The following is a 24,085-nucleotide window of genomic DNA, read 5'->3' as shown; positions in this document are numbered from 1 at the left end:
ACCTGAACAACAACCTGGAGTCTCTGGAAGAATATCAACACTAAAATTGTTCCATGTTGTTCTATTGCACTCGTCCTTTTGTCAAGAGTGAAATGGATTGCAATGCAACACAGTTTTCAATAGAGATCACCGCTAACTGCATGTGTTCTCTGTGGTCAAAAAAGCATTATTTAATCACTTTAAGCAAATTACAGGTCTTGCTAATATACTTTGTTTTTTAAATATATATATTTTGAAATTAATCAAAGTGACTGTTCCAACTTCTGCCTAATATTAGACCTACCTGTTGCCTTCCTCTGTCTGTCCTGATTCTTTCTCAGCCTCCCTCTATTCTTTTCTCCATTCTCACAACTGAATTACAAAAATACAGCAGAAAACCACATGTAAAACATAGAATTTTGATTTTAAATATTGTTGAATAACAGTCGCTGACTGGACGCTGCATCTGATCAGACTTATCAGATACACTCAAGTTATCACTATAATTTCTGTTTCACTATTTAGTTAAATATTAAATTATTACTATCTGAATAACAAAAAATAAACAAGCTTCTTTATTTTTTGTGCTATAATCTATTATGAATACAGTACACAGTTCAGATAACAGTGAGCTCTCATTAGTAGTAACTTAAAGTAAACTGAATATTTACAAGCCTCCTCTTCACCCACTTTGAGAAGTTTTTTTTCCCATCCCTACAACATCTTCATCTCTCTCCGTCTTCCGCCTTTCTTTCCTGCCTCTCCATCTTTCTCTCCCTGTCATCAGGTGACAACACAGATTCAAATGAAAAGTTTCGCGCCCCGGCGCGTCCTCGAAGGGGCGCGCACTGTAGCGCCAACGGCTCCCGCGCTCTCAACTCAAACCTCTGAAGGCGCGACTTTAGTGTGTGTGTGTGTGTGTGAGAGAGAGAGAGAGCGACAGCAGGGGAGGAGAAAAAGAGGAGCCTAATCAGTGCTGAGCCTCTTTTATTGATTATGTCATTTACACAGCCAGAGCTGTTAAAATGCTGACTGGAAAGAATTGCTCCGCCATCGCTTTGGCGCCCGTATGCGCTTCATATAGCGCACCCATTTGTGCGTCAGTGACGACATAAGATATAAACAGGCCTGTCACAATAACAAAATTTGCAAGACGATAAATTGTCCCTGTATTTTTTGTGATAGACGTTAATATTGTTGTTTTGAGGCCATTTTTAAGTAATATAATAGAAGTGGCAAGTTTGCTCCCTCAAAGACTAATAAATTTTAATTTTGGACACAATAAGCTGGAAGTGGAAGATATTTTAATATCAACTTAAAACCATAAATGAAATAGAAATTAAGAAAAATGCACACAACTGAAGCCATAGATAAAATGGATCGGGTTTCAGTAAACAAAATTTCCCTTCAAAAAACATTAATCGAATGTAAATTAGGCTCTTTTTAATTTACCATGTAATTAATTAATTAATTGCATATTGAAAAGTTTAAATATGAAATTCAAAAAGTTGATTTTGCATAATACCCTCTCATCTGAAACAAATGCAAATCTGAAAAGTGTGTTGTGCATTTGTATTCACCTCCATCCATCTTCTCATCAACTAACCAGTTTATTTGTCCTTGCTGAAGAAAAGCATATCCACTGCATGATTTGGGTTTTATTTTTTGACTGGTGTAGTGTTGTCTTTTTAAAAAATATATAAAAAATTTATTGTACATTGCAAAATTTTGATTTCGGTTTCAATTGATCAGAACCTCTGTGTAGTTTTCAGCTTGGCCTGTGGGAAACTTTAAACTTTTTTCTTTTAAATGCTTTTTAACAGTGACTTCATTCCCATAAAACCAGATGTGTTGAGTGCACATCTAATAGTGGTCTTGTCAACACACTCTCCAGCTTGACTTGTGGATTTCTGCAGCTCCTTTTTAATGCTTTTTAAAGCATTAAAAACAACCCTGGGCTGTTTTTAATGCTTTCTTTGTCCTGTCTGTCAGTTTAGGTCCAAGTTTTCATAGTTTTGTATTACAGCCATGATTATACATTCTTGGATGACACATACCTGTGAGGTGGTACATAAGATGTTAGTAAAATTAATTGAGGTTTGGAATTGCAATAAGACAAAGTGAAAAGGGTAAACATTTGTGTAAATTTATTTCATATGGCCTTTTTCAGCCTTATTCACACTGCAGAAACACTGAACTGCATGACCCCTTTTTAATCCTTATGTTGTAAACTTCCACATTATTGGCTCAGAAAAATATAAATCGAGTCAGAATCAAAACAAGAAATAAATTTAGACATGATTCACATTTAGCTGAAGCTTCAGATAAGTGGAATCCTTCCCTATAAAAACCGAGAACCCATGAGGCATACATAGGACTCCTCACTTTTGTCCAGTTTTTTTATTATGTGTCAGAGAGAAGAGACAATTGACTTACATTCACACAATTCCAGTTAAGTTGACAGAGGACAGAGGAGAAAGAGTCAGGATCCTACCAGCCATAAAATTTATTGGAGAATATTTTTTTATACTGTTTTTTAACTCAGTGAAAATCTTATTGTTATTGCTATTTTTTTTATTAAAGAATCTTTATTAAAGCATTTATTTAAAACATTCCCAGTAATTTAATGTAGTCTTAAATTTGCATGAATGCTGATTTATTAGCCTGTTTGTTGCCTTCCTGCACAATTCAGCTTGATTCTCATCTCCCTTTAGTGCTCTGCCTGGAGTTTCTCGCATTGAGCTCGATTTCTGTGGCAGAATTTTATCCTGGCTAATGAGTGAACAGAAGGAGAAATTCTGAATGACGTCGAGTTTCTGCACTGTTTTTGAATTGTAAGCTACCTATGGTAGCAACAACGAAGTGAACAAAGACATTCAGTCTGTGTTGGTCACACTTCAAAATATTGAGCAATTAAAATCGAAACAAGAGGAATGTATAAGACATTTAATTGCTGACAAAGATGCTGTTAGGCTCGGCTCTTCTCTCTTCACAGTGAGGGATGGCTGTTTACAGCGCAAGCAATTTCTGCTAAACTTCATCAAACTGGCGCGTTACATACGCACGGCTAAGCGTTAGTGTAAAATCAGATCCAGTCAATAGCCGGGAGTCCAGGCCCTCTTTATGAAGCAAAGCACTTTGAAATGTCTTGCTGCTGAAATGTGCTATACAAATAAAATTTGATTGATTGATTGAAAGTGTAGAGCAGACAGTGTCTTCCATTTATTTGGTTCATCAGTAAGTTACTGACATTGAACATTTTCTAATGTTTGATCTCCAGTCAAAGTTTGGCACCAGACCCCAAAATGCAGTACAGAAAACACCAGAGTGCAGATGCTTCATGTGCTGAAGGTTCTGTCTCAGAGAGGCTCCATGTTAAATTTAATCATGTCTGAACTGCACAAGAAGACTTTCATAATGCCAGTAGACTTAATAATATCTATTATTGTCTTGGTGTAGGTGGAGGCTGTGCCTAGCAGTATCAGTAATTGAAATATTTCCAATGTGCAAGTGAAACAGTTTTATACAGAGAATAATACACAAATGAGAAACAGAACATGACTTTCCTGATAGAGGTGGTCTGTAACTCTGACACAATAATTTGCTCTGGTTTGTCAGCAGCAAGCCAACTGTTGACAGATGTTGAGGAAAAATGATTATATTTAGTGCTTAATACAGTTAATCTTAAAAGGTATATGGAACACTCTTATTTTGAACAGGTTGGTGTTAAGCATTTGAAACTAAACCAGATGGGTAAGCATTCAGAGACACAGGAACCAAATGCAGATCAAGGGAGATCTCTGAATGGGACCTCCCGCTGTGCGGTCAGACCACACGAAGCCATTAAATCCACCTATTAAACCTATTAAATCCACTAAGGCAGAGTGATTTTTGGCCCCCACATCAGGCAAGGTTACGGTAATTAGCGGGCACCTTATCCCACAGAATGTTGCTACATAAATAGATCATTTACTGTATCTTTTTGCTCTGAAAAAATTTGGGAGGGAATCTTTCATCTTCAGATATTTGTACAGTGTCATTAACTTGCATGCAAAAAGATTAAAGTAAAATTTTAAATGATGACAGACGGTCTCTGATAAGACTAAAAGTGAGGAAGAACAAGGGCAGACATGTAACTTCTCAGGAACTTTGAGATGCGTCATCACATCATCATCTGCTTTGACTTTCTGAACTGTCACAAAAATGTGTGGTGTTTTTTCTGGCTTGAGTAAAATCTTTACTTGGAAGATATGGGGAATAGTCAATTCAGAGACTGTTTTACCTTCGGTGCTACTTACATACAATTTGGCGAGAGAAGTTGTTTTATTTTATTTGTTTTGTTTTATGAAAAGTTTTATGAACTCCGTACTATAACTGTTGTGCTTTTTAGGGATTAAATTACGGTAAATTAGCATGATTTAAAACTCAATTTTAGGTCTCAGATTAAATAAAAACTTTTACAAGAAGATGACAAACTTTCCTTTAATTCAGTGCTCATTATTTTTATAAACTGGAGGTAAAAATCAGTTTGGCAGCTAATTGACAAAAAGAAAGACCTAAATAATTAAAAAAGAAGAAGTAGTCTTGTAAAATTCTGTTTTGAAATTCTGGTTAAATATAACGAGAGAGCACTGAAAAATTCCTTAGAAACAGCAGTTTTATTTCTTTCACACTAAAACACACAACTGAGCTCAAAATGAAGAACCGCTGTGGAGAGCCTTGAGATCATCATGTGGCTCCAGAACATTGCAAAGTGACTTTATTTTTTTTTTTACCACAGCCAGAAGGCCAGCTCAGTGCCATGTCATTGCAATATGTTCAGCAAAAACTCCCTCTTTTGTATTTTGAACTTCTGCAGAGGATCACAGTGCAAAGGAATATTTTATATGCACAAATCCTGATTCTTGTCTCAACATCATTGTAAACAAGTCTTTTTAACCATACTCTATTCTCTGAAGGCTTTTTGAAACAGCATGTTTTGTTTGTGAATGCCTCACAATCTGATCTCCTATGCAGCATTGCAAACCATTGTTGGCAGGATTTATTTACACCGACTGGAAATATTTGAAGAATAAATAACATTTCAATGTTGAGTAAGTGACTGTTTATAAATTTACTAGGAAATTGCTGATTTATGCAGGGCATTAAATGACTTGACTCGAGTGTTTACTATTGTGGACAGCTATTTAAAAGTTGTGAGTCTACTTTACCGGACTTTAAATATGTCCTTCCATAAATTGCCAGGTTTTGACTGTGCAATGCAAGTGAAATAAAAAAAAAAATCCACTTGACTGGCAGTCAGCAAGAAATGCAAAGATCTTGTGAATATCTTCTGAGTGCTTTTACAGCAGGGGTTTTGAACTCCCGTCTTTGAGAAGTGGTGTCCTGCAAGTTTTTATTTCAGTCAGACGACTGAAATACCTCCTCAACATGCAGTGAGGTTCTACAGACTCTAGCTAATGGCTTAATAATGTCATGCAGGTGAGATGAAGCAAAAATGAGTTGTCTGTCCACTAAATTGGACATCATCGCAGGACATCTATTTTTGAAAATGTTTATAATTACAGTGAAATGAGAATTTTACAATAGGCAGTGCCTATGAATTTAACTCAGATGACATATCTTTAATAGTCACAAGTATATAAAACGCTTAGAATTGCAAATTATTCCAACAAACAGTTGTGAAAAATGGGTCACTCTGAGGATCTCTTTGCAATTTCACAGCATTCACTAAGTCCAAAAGGGGAATTTCCATACCACTAACATAATAATATCAATAGTGCATTTTATTTGTCAGTGCCTTTCAAAACACCCAAGGACACTTTACAACACTGAAACATTAAACAACATTAAGAAAACATTAAACAATAAAAAATGGCTATAAAATCACAAAGCCACAAAATAGCTAAAAAAATCATAGTGAGGAGGTCAACTTGAACAGATGAATTTTGAGTTGTGCTTCGAAGGTCAGACGTGACATCAATGTTTTTCTGAGTTGAGATATTTCTAATTGGGCCCTTGACTTTAACTTTACCACCAGATGTTGGCAATAACCTTAGCAATCCTCATATAAAAAGAAATGAAAGAATATTACTCCACCGCTGTTACAGGTTAAAACTGGTATAGGTATAGAAGATAATTACATAAATTTAGTAAATACCTTGAGTAAAACCCTTTTTTTGAAACATCTTGAAGATGTGTCTTGTGCAGAAAAACTAGTTATGTGCATTGCTCATTTATTACCCTTTTTATAGATTTTTTTTTTAACTAGTTCACTTTATTGCATAGCAAGTAGACAGGAAACAGAGAGGAGAGATGTGGAGAAGATGAGCAACAAATGGCCTAAAACCGGGAATCGAGCCCAGGACAACCGCATTGAAGTCTGCTACCTCTGCACTTGGTCTGCATGCTCTAGCAATTGAACCACCCATGGCATGGTATTGCAGATGTGATGTGCAAAACCATTTTTCCTCCTAACATGGTGTGTGCAATAACATCCAAACAGTTCAGCTTTGTCCTGACCGAACTAGTTTCTCCCAGTATTTTCCTGACTTGTTCAAGAATTCTCCAGCAAACATTTACAAAGCTCCAACTTGATTTTCCTTCACTAGTTGAGTCCTGTGCATAGATGCTAATGCATTTGAGTGCATTTCTTATTGCTTAAATGTGAGAAACTGTCCCCACTATTTCCATGGCTTCCTGGAGTTCTCTGCTATTGCTCTGGGACAAGACTGAACTTTTATTTACTCTTTTGACTCTTCAGTCAGAAATTGTATGAGTAGATTCTGGAATTGGCTGCTTTATGGTCAAAATATATTCTTTCTGCTTCCAGAGTTAGGCTCCAACAGCACTTGCTGGACTATTCATGAAATTAGAAAGGCAGTTGTTACCATTTTAATTAGTATGTGTTTGTAACACTTGGTAATGAGAAGCATTTTAATAGGCCATCTGTTAATATTAAACCAGCTGATATAGGTTTGTACATGGCAGCAGGGATGCTTTCCCAATGGTTGGCTTCTTGACTTTCTGTCCCTTGATGTGTTTGCTTTTCATGTGCGTCTTTCAGATTTTTTCTGCCTATGACTTCATTTATGGACTAATTTGCTTTGATTTCTTTGTATGTGTGGATTACGTGTTGCCACATCTGGTATGGCTTTTATGCCAATGGCCCCATTAGAAATATTTAAGCTTAGAAAAATGTTGATCTGTTCAAGACTTTGCTATAATAACACTGACAAATGACTTTGGAACAAAGGAAAAGGGTAAGTAATTGGGAACAACTTCTACTCAGGGGAGTCTGAGAAGACAGTTCAACAATTTCAGTCAGACATTTGAGCAGGGACTCATCCAAAACTTGTAGGTCATGGGCCCCTAGGGGCCAGAATACCTTTGAGACTTCAGGTAGTAGTAATTACTCTTTGAGCCCTAGTTCCAATTCAACGAGATTCTACAAACCCAAAGAGAGATGGTGGAAGTAAAATAACCTATAAAAATGAAAAAGGCAGCTAATAATGACAGGGGATTGCTATGCACACAACTAAACATCCCTTCCCTCCACTGCAGCCTGAATGCTGAATGTTGAGTTTGGGCAGAAATCCTTTGTAAGAAGGTCATGTGCTAGGATGATTTTATTTGGACTGGTCAGATATCTAAATATTTTCACCACACTTTTATCAGAAGCTGATCTTGTCTGGTTTTGAATTGAAGGTCTGACATCTAGCCCCATTTAGGTCCAAGAAAGTTTTATTCTTTTATATTGTCAGAGTTACTAGAACTCCTGTTGGCGAATTATTGGACTTTATTTCAACCTGCAATGATTTCAGCAAAAACACTGTTTTACCGTTGAACAGGGGTCGTCAACCTTTACTATCCAAAGATCTATTTTTGCCCTCAATCCACCACCATATGCACGTTTAGAGCCACAAAACAACTTCTGTGTTATTGATAAATTTCTCCTAGAGTTTTTTTTTTTGTAAATTTGAAAAATAAATAAATAATAATCAATTTGTAGGTCTTAAAATTAAACTAAAAACTTTTTGAAAATGAAGAGGCAAATTTTCTTCCATGGGATAATGCTATTTGTGAAAATTAAAGAGCACATTTTCCAAACTGACAACAAAAAATAGATCTCAAACTCATTTCTGGTACATTTTTGTCATTCTGTTGTGGAAATTCAATAAAATGATTCCATGAACTTAAAAAAGGCTGCTAAAACCTGCATTTATAAATATATACTTTTTTAAAAATTAACCGTGAATTCCCAGTATTCGCAATAACAGTCAGCCATGAATCGTTAAAATCTACAGATACTTAAGACACCCTCTAAAAATGCACATTAGTGCCTATTTTAATACTGAAATCACTAATTATACTTTAATATGCTTAGTGGGAACCAGATTGGCGCTACCACACAAGCTAACGTCATTGTTTTTCCTTATGTTTGCTGTTTTCTTAAAGGGATCCACAATTAGTTGTAACAATAGCCTTTATTTGAGAAGATGTAAAGTCAAAACAGTAATAATACTGTAAACAGTTTATTTTTATTTTATTTTTTTCCACCTTATTTATAGACATATACAATCAGCCTCCAAAAAGTACCATAATGCATACATTATGTATTCACAACAGATACAGAAAAACAAACGGGACTAAACAAAAAAACGAGGGAAAACAAAAACAACCCAAGATGAATCTAGACTTTAGCAGGGCAACTTGTCTGTACAACATAAAATGTTTTTTAAATATTTTAATAAAATATTGTCCCACAGACGCACCATGGTTGTTTACGCTGCAATGCATTCTGGGTAAATGCAGTACGCTGGACCCCATTGCGCTAACTCAGTCCAGCCAAAACAGCAATGAGTAACGTCCTTAAGCCTTTTCAATTTGAACTGGAGTGCGTTGATATTGATGTACAGTGAACCCTCGGTATATCGCGGTTCACCTTTCACGATCTCGCTGCTTCACGGATTTGCATCGTGCATTGTGTTCTACATTCTGATTGGCTAAGCAGTCTCTCCGCTTCTTCTCTACCTGTGTGTCAATAACGTTGCGGTTTAATATGTATACGTACGTAAAAAAGCTTGCCAATTTCAAGAATCTTTTTGCCCAGAAGAAAAAAGAGGGACAAGAACTACCGATAACTATCTTCTTCTCTCGAAAAAACGAACTTTAGAAGAAAAGAAAAAAAAACGCTACAGAGCTGAGTCAGGATGCAGCGGCTCAGTCAGAAGAGCAGTGAAATACACGTGAGTCGCCATTTGTCCTACTTTGTATTTTTTTCATAGTCATTTTTCATTTTCTCCCGTTCTAATCAAGTGTCTCAGGTGGGGCGGTGCTGATCTCTGTAATTTGAAGCCTTCAGTTCGTATTGATGATTAAAATTATTATTTTACAGTACAGTAGTTATTTGTAAAAAAAACCCCAAAACCCCCAAAACCGTTTATTCAGTATTTTTATTTGTTAAACAAATGCTTGGGCCTGTAAAAAGGTTTTGTTCTTTGGTTTCAATATATTATGGAGTTTTTTCATTGTATAATAATTGTAAAATATATATATATATATTAAAGGTTACTACTTCACGAATTTCGCCTATCACGGGTTTTTTTTTGGAACGTAACCCCCGCGAAAAACGAGGGTTCACTGTAGTTGTGAAATGGTGCTATATAAATGATGTTCCTAAAATATTTTAAATGAAGGATTCATTCCCTCCTTCTCCACAAACAACTGTACGCAAATGATTTAAAGTGGCTACAGTTAACAGAAGTGAAACCAAGAAGACTGAACGATAATTTTGGAAAATTCAATTAATTTGAAAATAATTAGCACTTTCCTAATATAAGACTTTGTCTAAAAGTTCCCAGTAAATGAGAAGGTGGTTCCTTATTGTTAGTGCCTTGATTTGGTAAACTAATACACTTCTAATTTGTTTACACCCTGGTTTACCTATCAGAAATGGAGGGTTGGGTAATAATGTTGCAGAAATCTGGATTGCTTCCTGAAAAAGTTTCTTGTTTTGGAAATGGTGCCTTAAAATAAGATACCTGCCTTTTACCTGTCTATAAACCTTAAAATTTGTTGCCATGTCTGTTCTTGCTTTTTTACTTTTTATTCTACCCCTCTTGTTAGTATATTAAAATTAGAATAAACAATAGTTTTACCAGGGAGGCAGTAAAAGTGTATTATTGTTGTTATTAGGACTGAAAGTATATTTTTTTATAATCCCTTTCTCTCAATAAAGCGATTTTCTACTCGCTTTATTGTATGTCTTACCAGTGTGTTTCATATGCAATATAGCTTTACTCATTTAATTAGGCGCAGATGTCACATTTTTATACAAATGGTTTTTATAAAAATAAAAACTGTTTGGAAGATTATCATTTAAAGAATCGATGCATATCTTTGATATCTTGGATCATTAAGTTGTAGATTTACTTTCTGCTCAAACATACCCATGAATTGTTGTTCTCACCAGGCTGAAAGAAACTAAAGAAAATCGAGCAGGAGGCGGCTTGTTATTGTAAAAGCATTTCCAAAAATCCAGTATGAATTCCTTACACCGTGCCAGCAGACCCAGACACTTTCATATCACAGTGTTTAACAACTCAGCAAGTCAGACTTTTCCTTTGGGTGCTAGTGAAGGCCAGAATCTGTAGTAATAGATGATTGATGCTCATCTACAAACTCTACCTAAATTTGGCAGGATGGCTGTTTTCTTTGTTCCATCACCACGGTGACAGAACCACTGGATTGGATTTGCTGAAAGCTTAGGTTAGCCCTGCTGTACCCTAAAAAAAGCACAAAGCAGGTTTACGAAATGGATAAATTGGGCAGGGTTATTTATGCCAGTTCAGATATGACAGGATGGCAAAGGCGTTATTTATATTTTTGCCGCCTTTGTTTGTTGTAAATATTAGGATATCTAAGAAGAGCTTTCTAAATGTTTCTTTTATGAAAATTGGAAAATAACATATTGGTAAATAAGTTTGTATGTTTTCATTACATGTGAAAGGCTTGTTTGGTTGGTGTTTGAATCATGGCTTATTTCCTCCAAATTGGCACCAGAAATATGTGCAGAAATATATTTACTAAGTGGATGCATGCAAAGAGATACCACTGTTCACACTTCTGAGATTTTAATACCTCAATTATGCTGTTTACATGAGTTGTGTACCAGGTCCCCCATTCAAATTCTCATTTATACATCTCGTGGTTAAGTTTGATGAATAATTCATCTGCACACTGCATCCATCAACACTAATTACACTCTGTGCAACATCCAAAATATTCATTAAAGCCAAATCCGTCAAACTTGGAGCTAAAATCTGATTCAGATATTTTCATTGACTTATTACTGAGAAAGTAGTGCTCTGGAGCAATATAATCGTCTATTGTTCGGTTCTTTGGATTGAAAACTTGAAGTCACAGTCAAAAAGCTCTGGTTCAGTTTGTGTCAGATGTGTTAATTTAAAGCGCTGTACTGGATAGCAACAATAAAAATCTTCTGTTACATTCATTTTTGTTGTGCCAAATCTAAACACAAATCACTTTGTGGCATTTTTACATATGAGGAATTAAGTCCAATTTAGATCCAGTTATATTAAATTTAATCCAATTGTTATGTTCATAAATCATACTCTCATTAAGCCCACTAATAATAATTCAATTAGATTAAAACACAGTTCAAAGGACACGTTTAAATTGCAGTCTTTTGAAATTCCCTCTCTTCCTGTCTCTCTCAATATTCATTCATCATCATAATATTGAATGTTATTTTAATAAAATAAAGCTTTATTAGTGGTTAGTTAGTAGCACTGCCAAAGTGCATCAGGGGCAGTAATTATTATTATTATTTTTTTGTGGTGAATTATCCTTTTTTTTTCCCAGATGGAATATTAAATACAAGTTACCGCTGAGCAAGGAGAAAGAAGAAGGGAGAAACTACTTTGTCTTATGCAAAACAAACATAAAATGCCAACAGGGGAGCCCAGAAAAGTTCACAGATGAGTTGTCTGGGATATTTCAGCCTCATTAAGAGGAGCCAATGATGCACTAGTGTGCACTACAGAGTTGGAATGGACCAATGCTCAGCTGCTCATCCTGTCTTGACACTAATTTGGACAACACACCTAAATACAAATGCAGACACAAATAAATAAAAAAAGCAACTTAACTAATACAAAGAGCAAACGTGTTTCATTTTGTTTGTTTAGTGTAGCAAAAAGTGGCCTCAACCTAATATCTCTTTATAGCCATGGCCACTGAGGAAGATCTAAAAAAATAACCATAATGGTCTGCTTCTTTAAGCGTGAGGAAAAATACACTGAATAGAAAATGATGCAAGAATGAAAAGAAATGAAAACTTCATTGTTTTAAGCTCATTTATTTGATCCAGGAATATCCCAGGTCACCTACAGTACATATTACAGGTTGCATGGTAAAGGTGTTTTTATACACATTTAAACCCTCATGTCATCAGGTTGTAAAACTAGATGGCAAAAATAGCATAACTTTTCAAATAAAACCTTCATCTTTAATGCCAACTGTGAAACTTTAAGATTACTGATTTTGGTTTTGCTCGTATCACAAAATATCATCCAAACTTTTAGACAGAAGAGAAGTCACCTTAAATAACAAATATAATTTTATTTATTTATTTTCCTTTATTTAACCAGGTAAACCCCGTTGAGATCTAGATCTCATTTTCAAGAGGGACCTGGGCAAAAGAATTTGCAATACATAGCAACCTGGTTACAAGATAAAAACAATTAATACATATGCACAAGTATAAAACAATAAAAACAATTTAGAAACAATGACACTGTTTCATAGAATCTTGTTGCCTATCTTTAAGAACTGCTCGAAATAAGTCCAGTGAAATCATTTCCGACATCTTAAGTTCAGACTGCAACTGATTCCACGCTGTGGGGGCCAACACACTGAATGCCTGCTTCTCTTTTTCAGTTCGAAAGCGTGGGACATGCAGAGGATTAATGTTATTGGAGCGAAGAGAACGAGAACTGACAGTTCTATGTAGGAGAGTGGATAAATATGCTGGGGTTAGACCGAGTAAAGATTTATATATTAGGATCATTAAATGATTGTTTCTCCGTTCACTTAAAGGAGGCCATTGAGCTTTTGCGTACAAATCACAATGATGTGTCAGACGTCTACTACCGGTTATAAATCTTAAAGCCCAATGATACACAGTATTTAATGATTGAAGACATTTGGTCGAAGCATTCATATATAAAACATCTCCATAATTCAAAAGTGGCAGGAATGTCGCTGCTACCAATTTTCTTCTAGCTTTGAGTGTAAAACGAGATCCATTTCGATAATAAAACCCAATTTTCATTTTCAATGTCCGTAGTAGATTTGCTATGTGATTTTTAAAAGAGAGTGCATTATCTAGAATAAAACCAAGATATTTAGAATTACTGACAAACTCGATTTGTGCTCCTACAGCAGTGGTAAGCAATAGGGAGGTTTCTGGTAGAAAAGAATAGAAAGCCACATTTTTGTTTTTTAAATAAGCTTCAGTCAGATTAGTTAGTGTTTGATTTATATAAGATGTAACCAACCTAAAAAGTGAAGCATCTAGTTGATTTTTTTAAAAGGGGGTGCTATGTATTTTTCTGGTACATACTGCCATTTTATATCACACCAAGTAACTATTACAATCACTACCACTAGATACCTTCAGTAGTTATAAAAGGGCTGTGTATCTCAAACAACTTACAATAAATTTGAGTTCACATAATAGCTCCACTGAGCCCTGGAAATTAGACTCTTTAAGAACTGCCTACCCTTTCTGACACTCCCCTTTCAGCACATCATTACAACAATCAATCAAATTTATTTGGAAAGAACATTTCAGCAACAAGGGAGAAAAAAGTGCTTTACATCAAGTTACATACAATCATGTTTTCATGATTTTATGATTTTCATGATTATGTTTACTGATTTTAGTCGTGCATGCATCACAAAATGTCAGTTTTTTAGATCGAAGGCGTCCATTGATGCTATGTACAATTGCTCTTCGGAGCACTGTAGTTCAAATTAAAAGCTCAATAGAAGCACAGTTCCACCAGATACTGATTGCTGCTGGAACTGTGCAGGGGAGGAGTGCTCTGTGGGAGAGATGGAAATTTTGAGCCGACTCTCCTTTCAGAGAGTTGGCTCTTGTGGCTCGGCTCCCAAAAAACCAGTCACACATTTACACGACACCGGTAACCGGAGTCTCTCACACTGGCACTTTTTGAAACCACATCTCCGAATGAAACCTTTCTGTAACATCCCAGTGTTGATTTGAAATACCTGCACAGAATGCACAGTTGCAGGGTTTATTCTACGCATATGAGGGCGGAAGACAACAAATACAATGACTGACAGCGTTGTGATTAGTTGTGCTACTTAATCTGCTTAGTTTACCGCAATCCCTGATGAGGAATATATGTCACATGAGACAGGTTACTGTTTACAAGGCGGAAGCTAAGGCCTAGCATGACAACAACAGCTGACGGGAGGTGTATTGGCGGTGCCGTCTAAATATGGACATTTTCCCCAATTAACATCCGAAAATACCAGCAGTTTCGAGACCGAGGTCTCCTGTAAAGGAAACTCCAAGGAGGAGTTCGTAAGTGTCTAGGCGTCCCAAATGGTTGCCAGATTCAAGGATTCCTCAGACATGCAAGAATGAGTCAAATCAACATTTTGTTTTTGTTGAGGGAATTGCATAACGTGATGTAAAACTTCAAAAATGTTGATTTTGCATAATATCGCCCCTTTATTATTACACACATACTATGCTGTCAAAAGTATTTGGTTGTCCAGTTTCATGTACATGTGAACTTGGGTGACAACCCATTCCAACTAAGTGGAATAGCAAAAACAACTTCAGAGAGTTTTTGAAGTCTTTATTCAAAGTTTGTATTTATGGGACTCATGGACCACATTTCCATGAGTCTAGCCTTCTTGCCTGACTCATAGTCTCTGCTCTATTTTAAGGTTAAATGGGTTGATGTCATGACTCTGTTGGCTAATTAAGATCTTACTCATCATACTTGCTCATCCATGTCACTGCTATTGCTTTGTGTATTGTATTAGAACAGGTTTCCAAATCCCACAGCTATCGACTATTCTTGAGTTCACCTGAAGGCCAAAATAATTTAGACGGTTTGTATCTGTTGACTCTGCAGAAAGGTGGGGACCTCTGCAGACAATGACAGTCAAACTCTGCTCTGTGATTTTTACTTGGCTCAGCACCCAATTAATTCCACTTTCTCCTGGCTATGCACAATGAAATATTTTGTTTTACAGCGGAACGTTTTGCACAGGTGATATACCATTACGGTACAATGGAATTCGCTGAACTCCTGAGAGTTATCTATTTTTCCTCTTGCATGCCTTAGTGCTGGATTATTTAACTCTCTCCATGAAAGTGATTGGAAAACCTGAAATCAATGTTATGGTTGAGCAAATACTTTTAAAAAGGGAGACAAAATTAGCTAGCAAAATGCACACATCACACAAGATGAGGACTATATACTGCAGCTACAGTATTTGCTACCTCATTAGATTTTTGAAGCGCAAAAGAAAATCAATAAAAATAATTAAAGCAAATCTTAAAGTTTGAAAATAGGATGGTTGCCAATGAAAAACAAAATATAGCCTTTGGGAGAGCTTGAGGTGCAATTTTAAGCACAAAGCTATTTATTTACCACATTAATGACAAATTTAAGATCTCAAGAACATTAAAATTTGTCATTTACAGATGTTGTAAATATTTGTGCTTTCAGTGAGAATCCGCAACAACAATAAATACAGGCCTGGGTCAAAATAGTTAAGTTGCTCTTTGACAAATTTTCCTGCTTTTATGTCTTGCAGCCCTGGTGGCAAGCACTTCGGAGAAAGAGGCGAGATGCCCCCTTGGCCAGTTTCCATGTGGCAACATGAGTCAATGCCTCCCTCAAGCTTTGCAGTGTAACGGACACAAAGACTGTCCCAATGGAGCAGATGAATGGCGCTGTGGTAAGTACGATGCTCAGCTACATGGAGGGAGGGGTAGAGGTAGCCAATATTTAAAAAACTAATTAGGAATTTTCTGCAGCTCTGATTTACATTTTTGTGACATAGCTCACTGCCTGACCAGAATCACTGATTCTTAAAAGGTTGTGATCATTTCTATCAGTGGGCACATCTGATTTCCTTGGCTTTTGGAGCCCAGATGCCCTCTGCATATGTATGAACATATTGAATTTATCACTTCTTGAGCGGCTGCTGGCAGGGGGTGTTAACGTAGCAGCAGCCAGCAGAATGTGATTGATTGGTAGGTCTTTCCCCATTGGATGGCATTGATCTTTATAAATACAGGCCTGAGTAAAACTCTCCCTAATAATGAATATATTAATTTATAATACATATTTAATAACACTGTATTTAAAAAAAACTTGACTCAGGAGACTATTTTCATAAAATATATTGTGAAATTCATATATAACTGTGATAGATGATATCACTGCATTAATAGGTTGTATTAATGCAGATTTGTCTCTGTAGCACCTGCAGCTTCTTCCCCTCTGTCAAAATTGAAGCAAAGACACTGAATCAGGGCTTGCATATCTGTCTCTAGGGTTAATAATAAGGTGTTTTTTAAATAAAAACCTAAAAACATAAGGCTGGTTGTGGGGTTACTTTGATGCTAAGGCTAGAGGAAGCCACATATAGAGTATCTGCAACATAATATTCTCAGACGTAATACATTTTATTAATTTCTTTGATACTAGTTGTAAAGCTGGGCGGCACGGTGAAGCAGCTGCTAGCAGTGTTTCCTTACAGCAAGTTGGTCCAGGACATGAATTCCACTCGGTGGGGAAAGGACCTTCTAAATAAAGCTTACATGCTCTCCCTGTGAGTGTGTGGGTTCTCTCTTCGTACTCTAGTTTGCTCCCACTGTTTAAAAAGAAAATAAGAAAAATAATATAGATATATATCTGCATGTCTTGCAAATTGTTTGCCCAATGAGAGTTGATATCTTGCTCAGTTTCTTCTCACTGTTTAGTCTCTGGAAGACTTTCTCCTTTAAAGATTTGCTCACAAACCTTTAAAATATGAACAGTCAAAATGACTTCAGAGTTTGTTTTATTTTGTTCACCATAGCACTATGTTTATGAGGGGCAAAAAAGACGAGGCATAATGATTAACTTGTTTTGCTCTTTTGCAAGTTGGAAAATTATTCAAACTTACCTTCCAGTGAACAAAGAAACCTTCCACAATGTCAATTCACAATGGTAAGGCCAAAACTGAAATGTTGCAGAGATACTCCATACACACTTTCTGCTTCCACAAGATATAAAAAGGCAGTATAATGTTTTTTCCAGACAGTGTGATTTTATAACACAATCAAGTGACTGTTACCTTTAGTTATTATAAAAAAGCTGTATATATCAGCCTTTCTTTTCATGACTGAAAAGAAATTTGACTTTGCAATTTAGTGCCTTGAAATTGGGACTCTGTCTTTTCAAGAAGCTGTACTTTCTGATGCTCCGCCTTCAGCATGTCATCACAACATTCCTCTATTAACTCTGAAATTACATTTTACCAGCGTTTTACTGAGATCTAGCTCATATAATGAGCTCAGCATACGTGCAGTTCCACCAGGTGTTTGCTAATTGCTGCTGCTGTTAGTCTAAAGGAGTGGTGTGCGGGAGTCCCAAGGGACGGGTGCTCTGTGAGGCAGAAGCTCGGCTTGGAAACTGCAACTTACTGGTAGGAGCTTTGTGGAAAAGGAAGCTCCTGGTGCGACCAAGCGTTTCTGCAAACAGAATGGTTGCTATAGGAGACTAAAGTATTTCTCAAACATTCATTAAAGAATCAAAGCAACACTTCAGGTATGTTTTTGATGAGGGATTAACAGTATAACATGATGGAAAGCTTAAAAAAAGTAAATTCTACATAATACTGCCTCTTTAAGGAGAGAAGCAGGCCAGTGCTGCTCATTAAAGATCATCATAAACTGATCACCCTCAACGTGATCGGCTCCGTTAAGAGGAGACAGTTTCAGCAGTGGCCCAGTTAAACTCTGCAGTCTAGACCTCAACCTGAAATGCCGTGGAGTGACTTTAATAGAGCTGTGCAAATGTCAATGAACTGAGCAGTGATCTGAATTGACTCCATAAGCCTGATTTAGTGGGACAGAAAATGTTACTGAGAGTTATTGTTGTGGAAGGTGAATTTATAACAATCTATAAGTGTTGGACAGCATATGATCCATCACTTAATAAACACTTTGTGTTTATTCACACAGTCCTTTTCCATACTGAGTTCATATTTGAGCAATAAATAATAGTGTGGAATCTGTTGTGTGTTTTTGTACATTTAGGGTTAGACTTAGATAAAATTTAAATTGTTTTAAAATGTCCTTCTTCTGAATTAGATTTTGTTTTTTAGCTTTTAAGGTGTAACCTTCCCTTCATTAACTAACAGAATTATAATTAGACTTTTCTTGTTCATAAGGCTGCAGCCAGTGAGTGCAAATATTTAAATGGGCCAAAATTAAATGTGTAACATTTTCATTTTGACTGTAAAATTCCACTTGTTAGATTTCTCAACTTGTAGAGGTCAATAGACCTCATTCATGCAGCTTATTCTTGCATCGCCAGCCTCCATCCTCCAGCTTTTTAACTCCATACAGTCGATGAGTTTCAGTATATGAATGAATGTAAAATTAAGCAATGACCTATTGAGACTATTCCCAATTTAACCTTGTGCCCAGTTGGAAATTGTCCTCCTGCTTTACTACTGTATGCTGCCAAGCTTTCAACAATGACAGGCAGCTGCCACCTTGGTGCCCTGCAGGGGAAATGACCAGAACCTAAACTTCAATCAAATCTAATTTTGTTTTATTTACATAGCCTTCCTGCTCTATGTTAAGTGTAGTCTTCATTAATTGCTAGCATAGCAATGTTATTGCTAGAATTATAGCTGGACTTAGAAACATTTCAAGGAGACTGAAGGCCTTCTAAAATAAACCCAGCAATTTCCGTGGGTAGCCAAACTGAACAATGGTCTTCATTGTCTACATTCCTGGTTCAATCAGGTGTAGTTTCAGGTACTACAATCCCTGTATCTTCTGCTCCTGACTTCTGCCAGATGTCAGTCACAGCAGCGGTTCTGGCTGCAGTAGGTACAGCTACACAGTTCCAAGTTATAGACTTTATTTAGTTTTCTATAAGGAAATACCATTTTGCCTGTGGTTCTCAGATTCAACACAAGGTTTGATCAGGTCCCAACTTCCTATAGAAGAAGAAAAGTAGTTACTAATTCATAAAATATGGTAATTATTTGGTAAGACAGAAAACGTGGTAAACAGAACACATACAAATAATCCGTAAAATTTTATTTTCATTGCACATAGTTTATTTTGACAGTGAAAAATAATGTCGTTTTATTTTCTCCCAGATCTAGTCCCTGGCTGCTAAAATATATTTTTAACCCCAATTCTACTATAAATGGTGGATATTCTCCAGTTAGTGGGTATTTTAGATATAGTGGACTTGACAAGGTGTCCCTTCAATGAGAAGTTGTTCTGAAAATAGCTATAGCTACTCTGGTTGACAAATGCCAGGCACATAGGTATGGTTTCTGCTAGAAGACCCTGTTTCATAACAGCCTTGGCAACAGGCTACAAATAAATTTGTCAAAGCACTGGCCACAAAGTCAAGTTCATTTACCACCCCATTTATGATATTTACTCTCATAACATTATGCCATTAGTGTTCTTTGAGCGGTCCATAAACATAGGAAAAATCTGAGTTTGAGGCGTCAAACCCAGCCAAATTGGCCCCCTCTAGTTACGGATTAAAAGTTTGCTCTTTAGAAAGTTGATAAGCCCGTCACTGACAACATCAAAGCAACCATAGACTCTTAGTGCTAGACCTAGTGCTGTTATTTATAAAGCATGCCACTAGAGTCATTTGGGGCAGAGTATTTTAATGTCTGCAATGACGGCCATTGTTTCACTCTGCAGATCCAATTGTGCTGCTTTGACAGCATTTTTCGTTAATAGTTTATGGTTATTGTGTTAATGCCATTGTAAGTTATTTGTAATCGCAATAGGTGCGAAGGCTTTTATTTTGAAGAATTACTGTGTTGTCTGCCACGGACGTCCTGTTTGGTAATTTCCGGTTTTCTCCGTGAGCTGCAGCAAGCATGGCTGAATGTGTTGTGTCTTCAGCATTTAATCCTGTGCCATCCGCGAGAAATTAAGGCGAAGCAATGCTGTAAGTGTTATTTTCTGATAACATACATGTTGTGTAAGATGTATCAGATATTATTTTACGAAGATGTTAATGTTTAGTTATGGCGGCGGATATTCTTGTTTAACCATTCATAGTGGATTGCATATAATTGGAGAGTTTATGTATGTACTGTAAGTTTCTTCGGACACATAACTAAGTTTGTATTGTTTGTTCTGTTTACAGTTTTCAGCCAGCTTATGATACGTGGAAGTCGACAGTAAATGTTCAATCTTGCTACACGTCTCCCTCTCATCAATTTGCTGTGGTTTACCTTGGTGTTTAGTCGGAGTTGTTACACTTTTGATGAGAACACTACAGTGAAAAAGCAAGATTCAAGGTTTCAAGTGGAAAATGGCATCCAGCAGCAGGTCATCTTTGTCCTCCAGTACGAAGACGTCAAAATCTTCAGCCAGTGTAGCTCGTGCTAGAGCCAAAGCAGAGGCTGCCAAGGTAAGAGCCTCATATGCAAGCCATGAAGCTAAACTCAAGCTGGAGAAGGCTGTCAAAGAGGCAGAAAAAGCTAAAAGAGATGCTCAAAGTCAACTGGAAACTGTACAAATTGACACAAAGCTGGAAATGTTAAAGTTTCAAAAAGAGGCTGCTGCAGCAGCAGCTGAAGCTCAAGTCTTAGAACAGGCTGAGGCAGTTCAGGTTTTGGATGAAACGGGGATGTCTGATTCGGACAAAGTGAAACTTGAACGCACTAGCAAGTATGTTCAGTCTCAAATTGAACTAAAGAATTCAGATCAAGCTTCTCTGCAGCATATTGATTCACATGCTAAGGACTTTCCAAAAGAGACACACAGTACAAAAACAGAGAAATCTGAAAATGTGGAACCTCGTGAACCAGTGTTTTCATCCAAACCTCAAATAAAATCATACAGCGAAAAAGACAGCCAGCCTTTGTATCCTAATTATGTCCCATTGGCTGCCAGGTCTAGAGAACCAGTAAACAGGATAGTGACTTCTGAGCCGTTAGCAGAGTTTTTGGCCAGACGCGACCTTGTCAGTTCAGTTCTTTACCAATTCGATGATAAGCCTGAAAATTATCGAGCATGGTACTCTTCGTTCAACAGTGCTGTTAGTGAGGTTCGACTCACAGCAACTCAGGAATTGGACCTTATGACCAAATGGCTTGGAAAAGAGTCAAGTGAACAGGTTAAGCGGCTACGTTCAGTTCATATTGGAGATCCTCAAGCAGCTTTGAACAAAGCATGGGAGAGACTTCGTGAGTGTTATGCTGCTCCAGAGATCATTGAAAGATCTCTGTTTCAAAGACTGGAAAGCTTCCCTAAAATCTCCGCTAAGGATAACGTCAGGTTACGAGACCTTGGGGATTTACTGATGGAAATCCAAGGAGCCAAAGAGGATGGATATCTCACTGGACTTGCATACCTGGATACTTCACGTGGAATCAGCTCAATTATTCAAAAACTTCCGTTTGCACTACAAGAGAAATGGATCTCTGCGGGTTCGTGGTATAAAGAACAAAACCACGATCGCTTCCCTCCTTTCAGCTATTTTTCTGATTTTGTGTGCTATGAAGCAAAGAAGAGGAACGACCCAAGTTTCATGAGTCAAGGAAACGCAGTCACGTTTGTCAAATCAGAGAGAGGAATGAGTAAGAGTTTTAACTCACACAAACCAGTTTTGGTTTCAAAAACTGATGTCTTAACCAATGATGATCTCAGCAAAACTTGTCCGTTACACAATAAACCACATCCTCTCAGGAAGTGCAGGGTTTTCAGGAATAAATCATTCAGTGACAGAATGGCCTTTCTGAAGGAGAAAGGAATTTGTTTTAAGTGTTGCTCCTCTGTCTCACATTTTGCTCGAGATTGCAAAGCCTTCCTAAAATGTTCTGAGTGCAACAGTGTAAATCATGATACAGTTATGCATCCTGAGCCATCCACCAAGTCAGCCAAAGTTCCTTCATCCCAGCAGGACAATGGCGGGGAGAGTGATGGTCAAGTCAGTGAGGATATCGTTTCGAACAGTTGTACAGAAGTTTGTGGTCCAAGTGCTTTGGGGCGATCATGTTCAAAAATCTGCCTGGCAAAGGTTTATCCCAGTCATTCCAGGCATATGGCAATTAAAACTTATGTCATCTTGGATGACCAGAGTAATCGCTCCTTAGCTAGACCAGAGTTTTTTGAACAATTTAAAGTGGAGAGCAAACCCTTCACATATCACCTTCGAACGTGCTCAGGCATGATTGAAACATCTGGAAAAAGGGCAGAAGGATTTCAGATTGAATCAATGGATGGGAAGGTTCAGATCTCACTCCCGTCACTCATCGAATGTCCAGAGATTCCAAATAACCGATCTGAAATTCCAACACCAAGTGCGGTACAACATCAACCTCATCTCTGTCACATGGCAGATCAAATTCCAGAACTGGATCCAGATGCAGAAATCCTACTTTTGCTTGGAAGGGATGTTTTAAGAGCACACAAGGTCAGGCAGCAGGTTAACGGACCACACAACGCCCCTTTCGCCCAACGTTTGGATTTAGGTTGGGTTGTGATTGGAGAAGTTTGTCTTGGGGATGTACATAAGCCAATGATAAGCACATACAAGACAAATGTGTTGGAAAGACATCGCCATTCAATTTTTCCACCCTGTACAAGCCTCATTCATGTTAAAGAAAGTGATGAAACTCTTAGCAGATTCACCGAGCCAGAAAAGATGCTCGGCAGCCAAGTATTTGTCCAAACAGAGAATGACAACAAGCCTGGTCCATCTCTGGAAGATACAGTGTTCCTACATATAATGGACAAGAACGTTTACAAAGACGAAAGCAACAACTGGGTTGCCCCACTCCCATTCAGGGAACCACGACAACGACTACCTAATAATAAAGAGCAGGCAGTCAAACGGTTTGTATCTCTGCAGCGAACTCTTGAACGGAAACCTGAGATGCAGAACCAGTATGTGACCTTTATGGAGAAAATATTCACCAATGGACATGCAGAGTTAGCTCCACCATTGAAAGAAGGAGAAGAGTGTTGGTACCTTCCCACGTTCGGTGTTTATCATCCACAAAAACCCAACAACATCAGGGTGGTTTTTGACTCCAGTGCCCAGTATTTGGGAATCTCCCTCAATGATGTACTTCTCTCAGGCCCTGATCTTAACAATTCTCTTCTTGGTGTACTGTTACGTTTTAGGAAGGAAAAGATTGCAATAATAACGGACATCCAACAAATGTTTTATTGTTTCCAAGTGCGTGAAGAACACCGCAATTTTCTGCGTTTCTTATGGCACAAAGACAATGACGTCAACAAGGAAGTAGTGGAGTATAGAATGAAGGTCCACGTTTTTGGCAACAAGCCATCTCCTGCTGTGGCTATATACGGGCTTCGGAGAGCCATCAGAGAGGGAGCGCAGAGGTTCGGTGCTGATACCATCAACTTTGTAGAAAGGCATTTTTATGTGGATGACGGTTTAATGTCAGTACCATCTGAGGCTGATGCAATTGACCTCCTGCACCGGACGAAAAACTCACTGGTTGAGTCAAACATCCGTCTACACAAGTTTGTGTCGAACAGTCAGTCAGTCACAGAAGCTTTTCCGCCAGAGGACCGTGCTCCAAGGACCAAGGATCTCGATCTTGAACAAGAAGCTACACCCACTCAGCGCAGCTTGGGTCTTCTTTGGGAGATTACGACTGACATGTTCACTTTCTCAGCATCTACTACAAGCAAGCCGTTCACTCGTCGGGGAGTTCTCTCTACTGTTAACAGTATTTTTGACCCCTTGGGGTTACTAGCCCCTGTCACCATCTATGGAAGGGCTCTTCTGAG

General features: G+C 37.5%; 1 protein-coding gene across 1 annotated transcript in view; it reads left to right on the top strand.

The window, feature by feature from the left end:
• rxfp2a (relaxin family peptide receptor 2a) overlaps window positions 1–24,085 on the top strand; it is a 96,611-nt gene that overhangs the window by 1,272 nt on the left and 71,254 nt on the right. The window contains exon 2 of the mRNA XM_028032060.1: window positions 15,868–16,011. Coding sequence (XP_027887861.1) covers window positions 15,868–16,011 — 144 coding nt within the window. The remainder of the gene's footprint in view (window positions 1–15,867; window positions 16,012–24,085) is intronic.

The sequence above is a fragment of the Xiphophorus couchianus genome, chromosome 11 (genome assembly GCF_001444195.1).
Source record: "Xiphophorus couchianus chromosome 11, X_couchianus-1.0, whole genome shotgun sequence".
NCBI classification, from domain to species: domain Eukaryota; kingdom Metazoa; phylum Chordata; class Actinopteri; order Cyprinodontiformes; family Poeciliidae; genus Xiphophorus; species Xiphophorus couchianus.
Note: the sequence above shows the minus strand (reverse complement) of the source record. Positions and strands in the feature narration are given on the sequence as shown.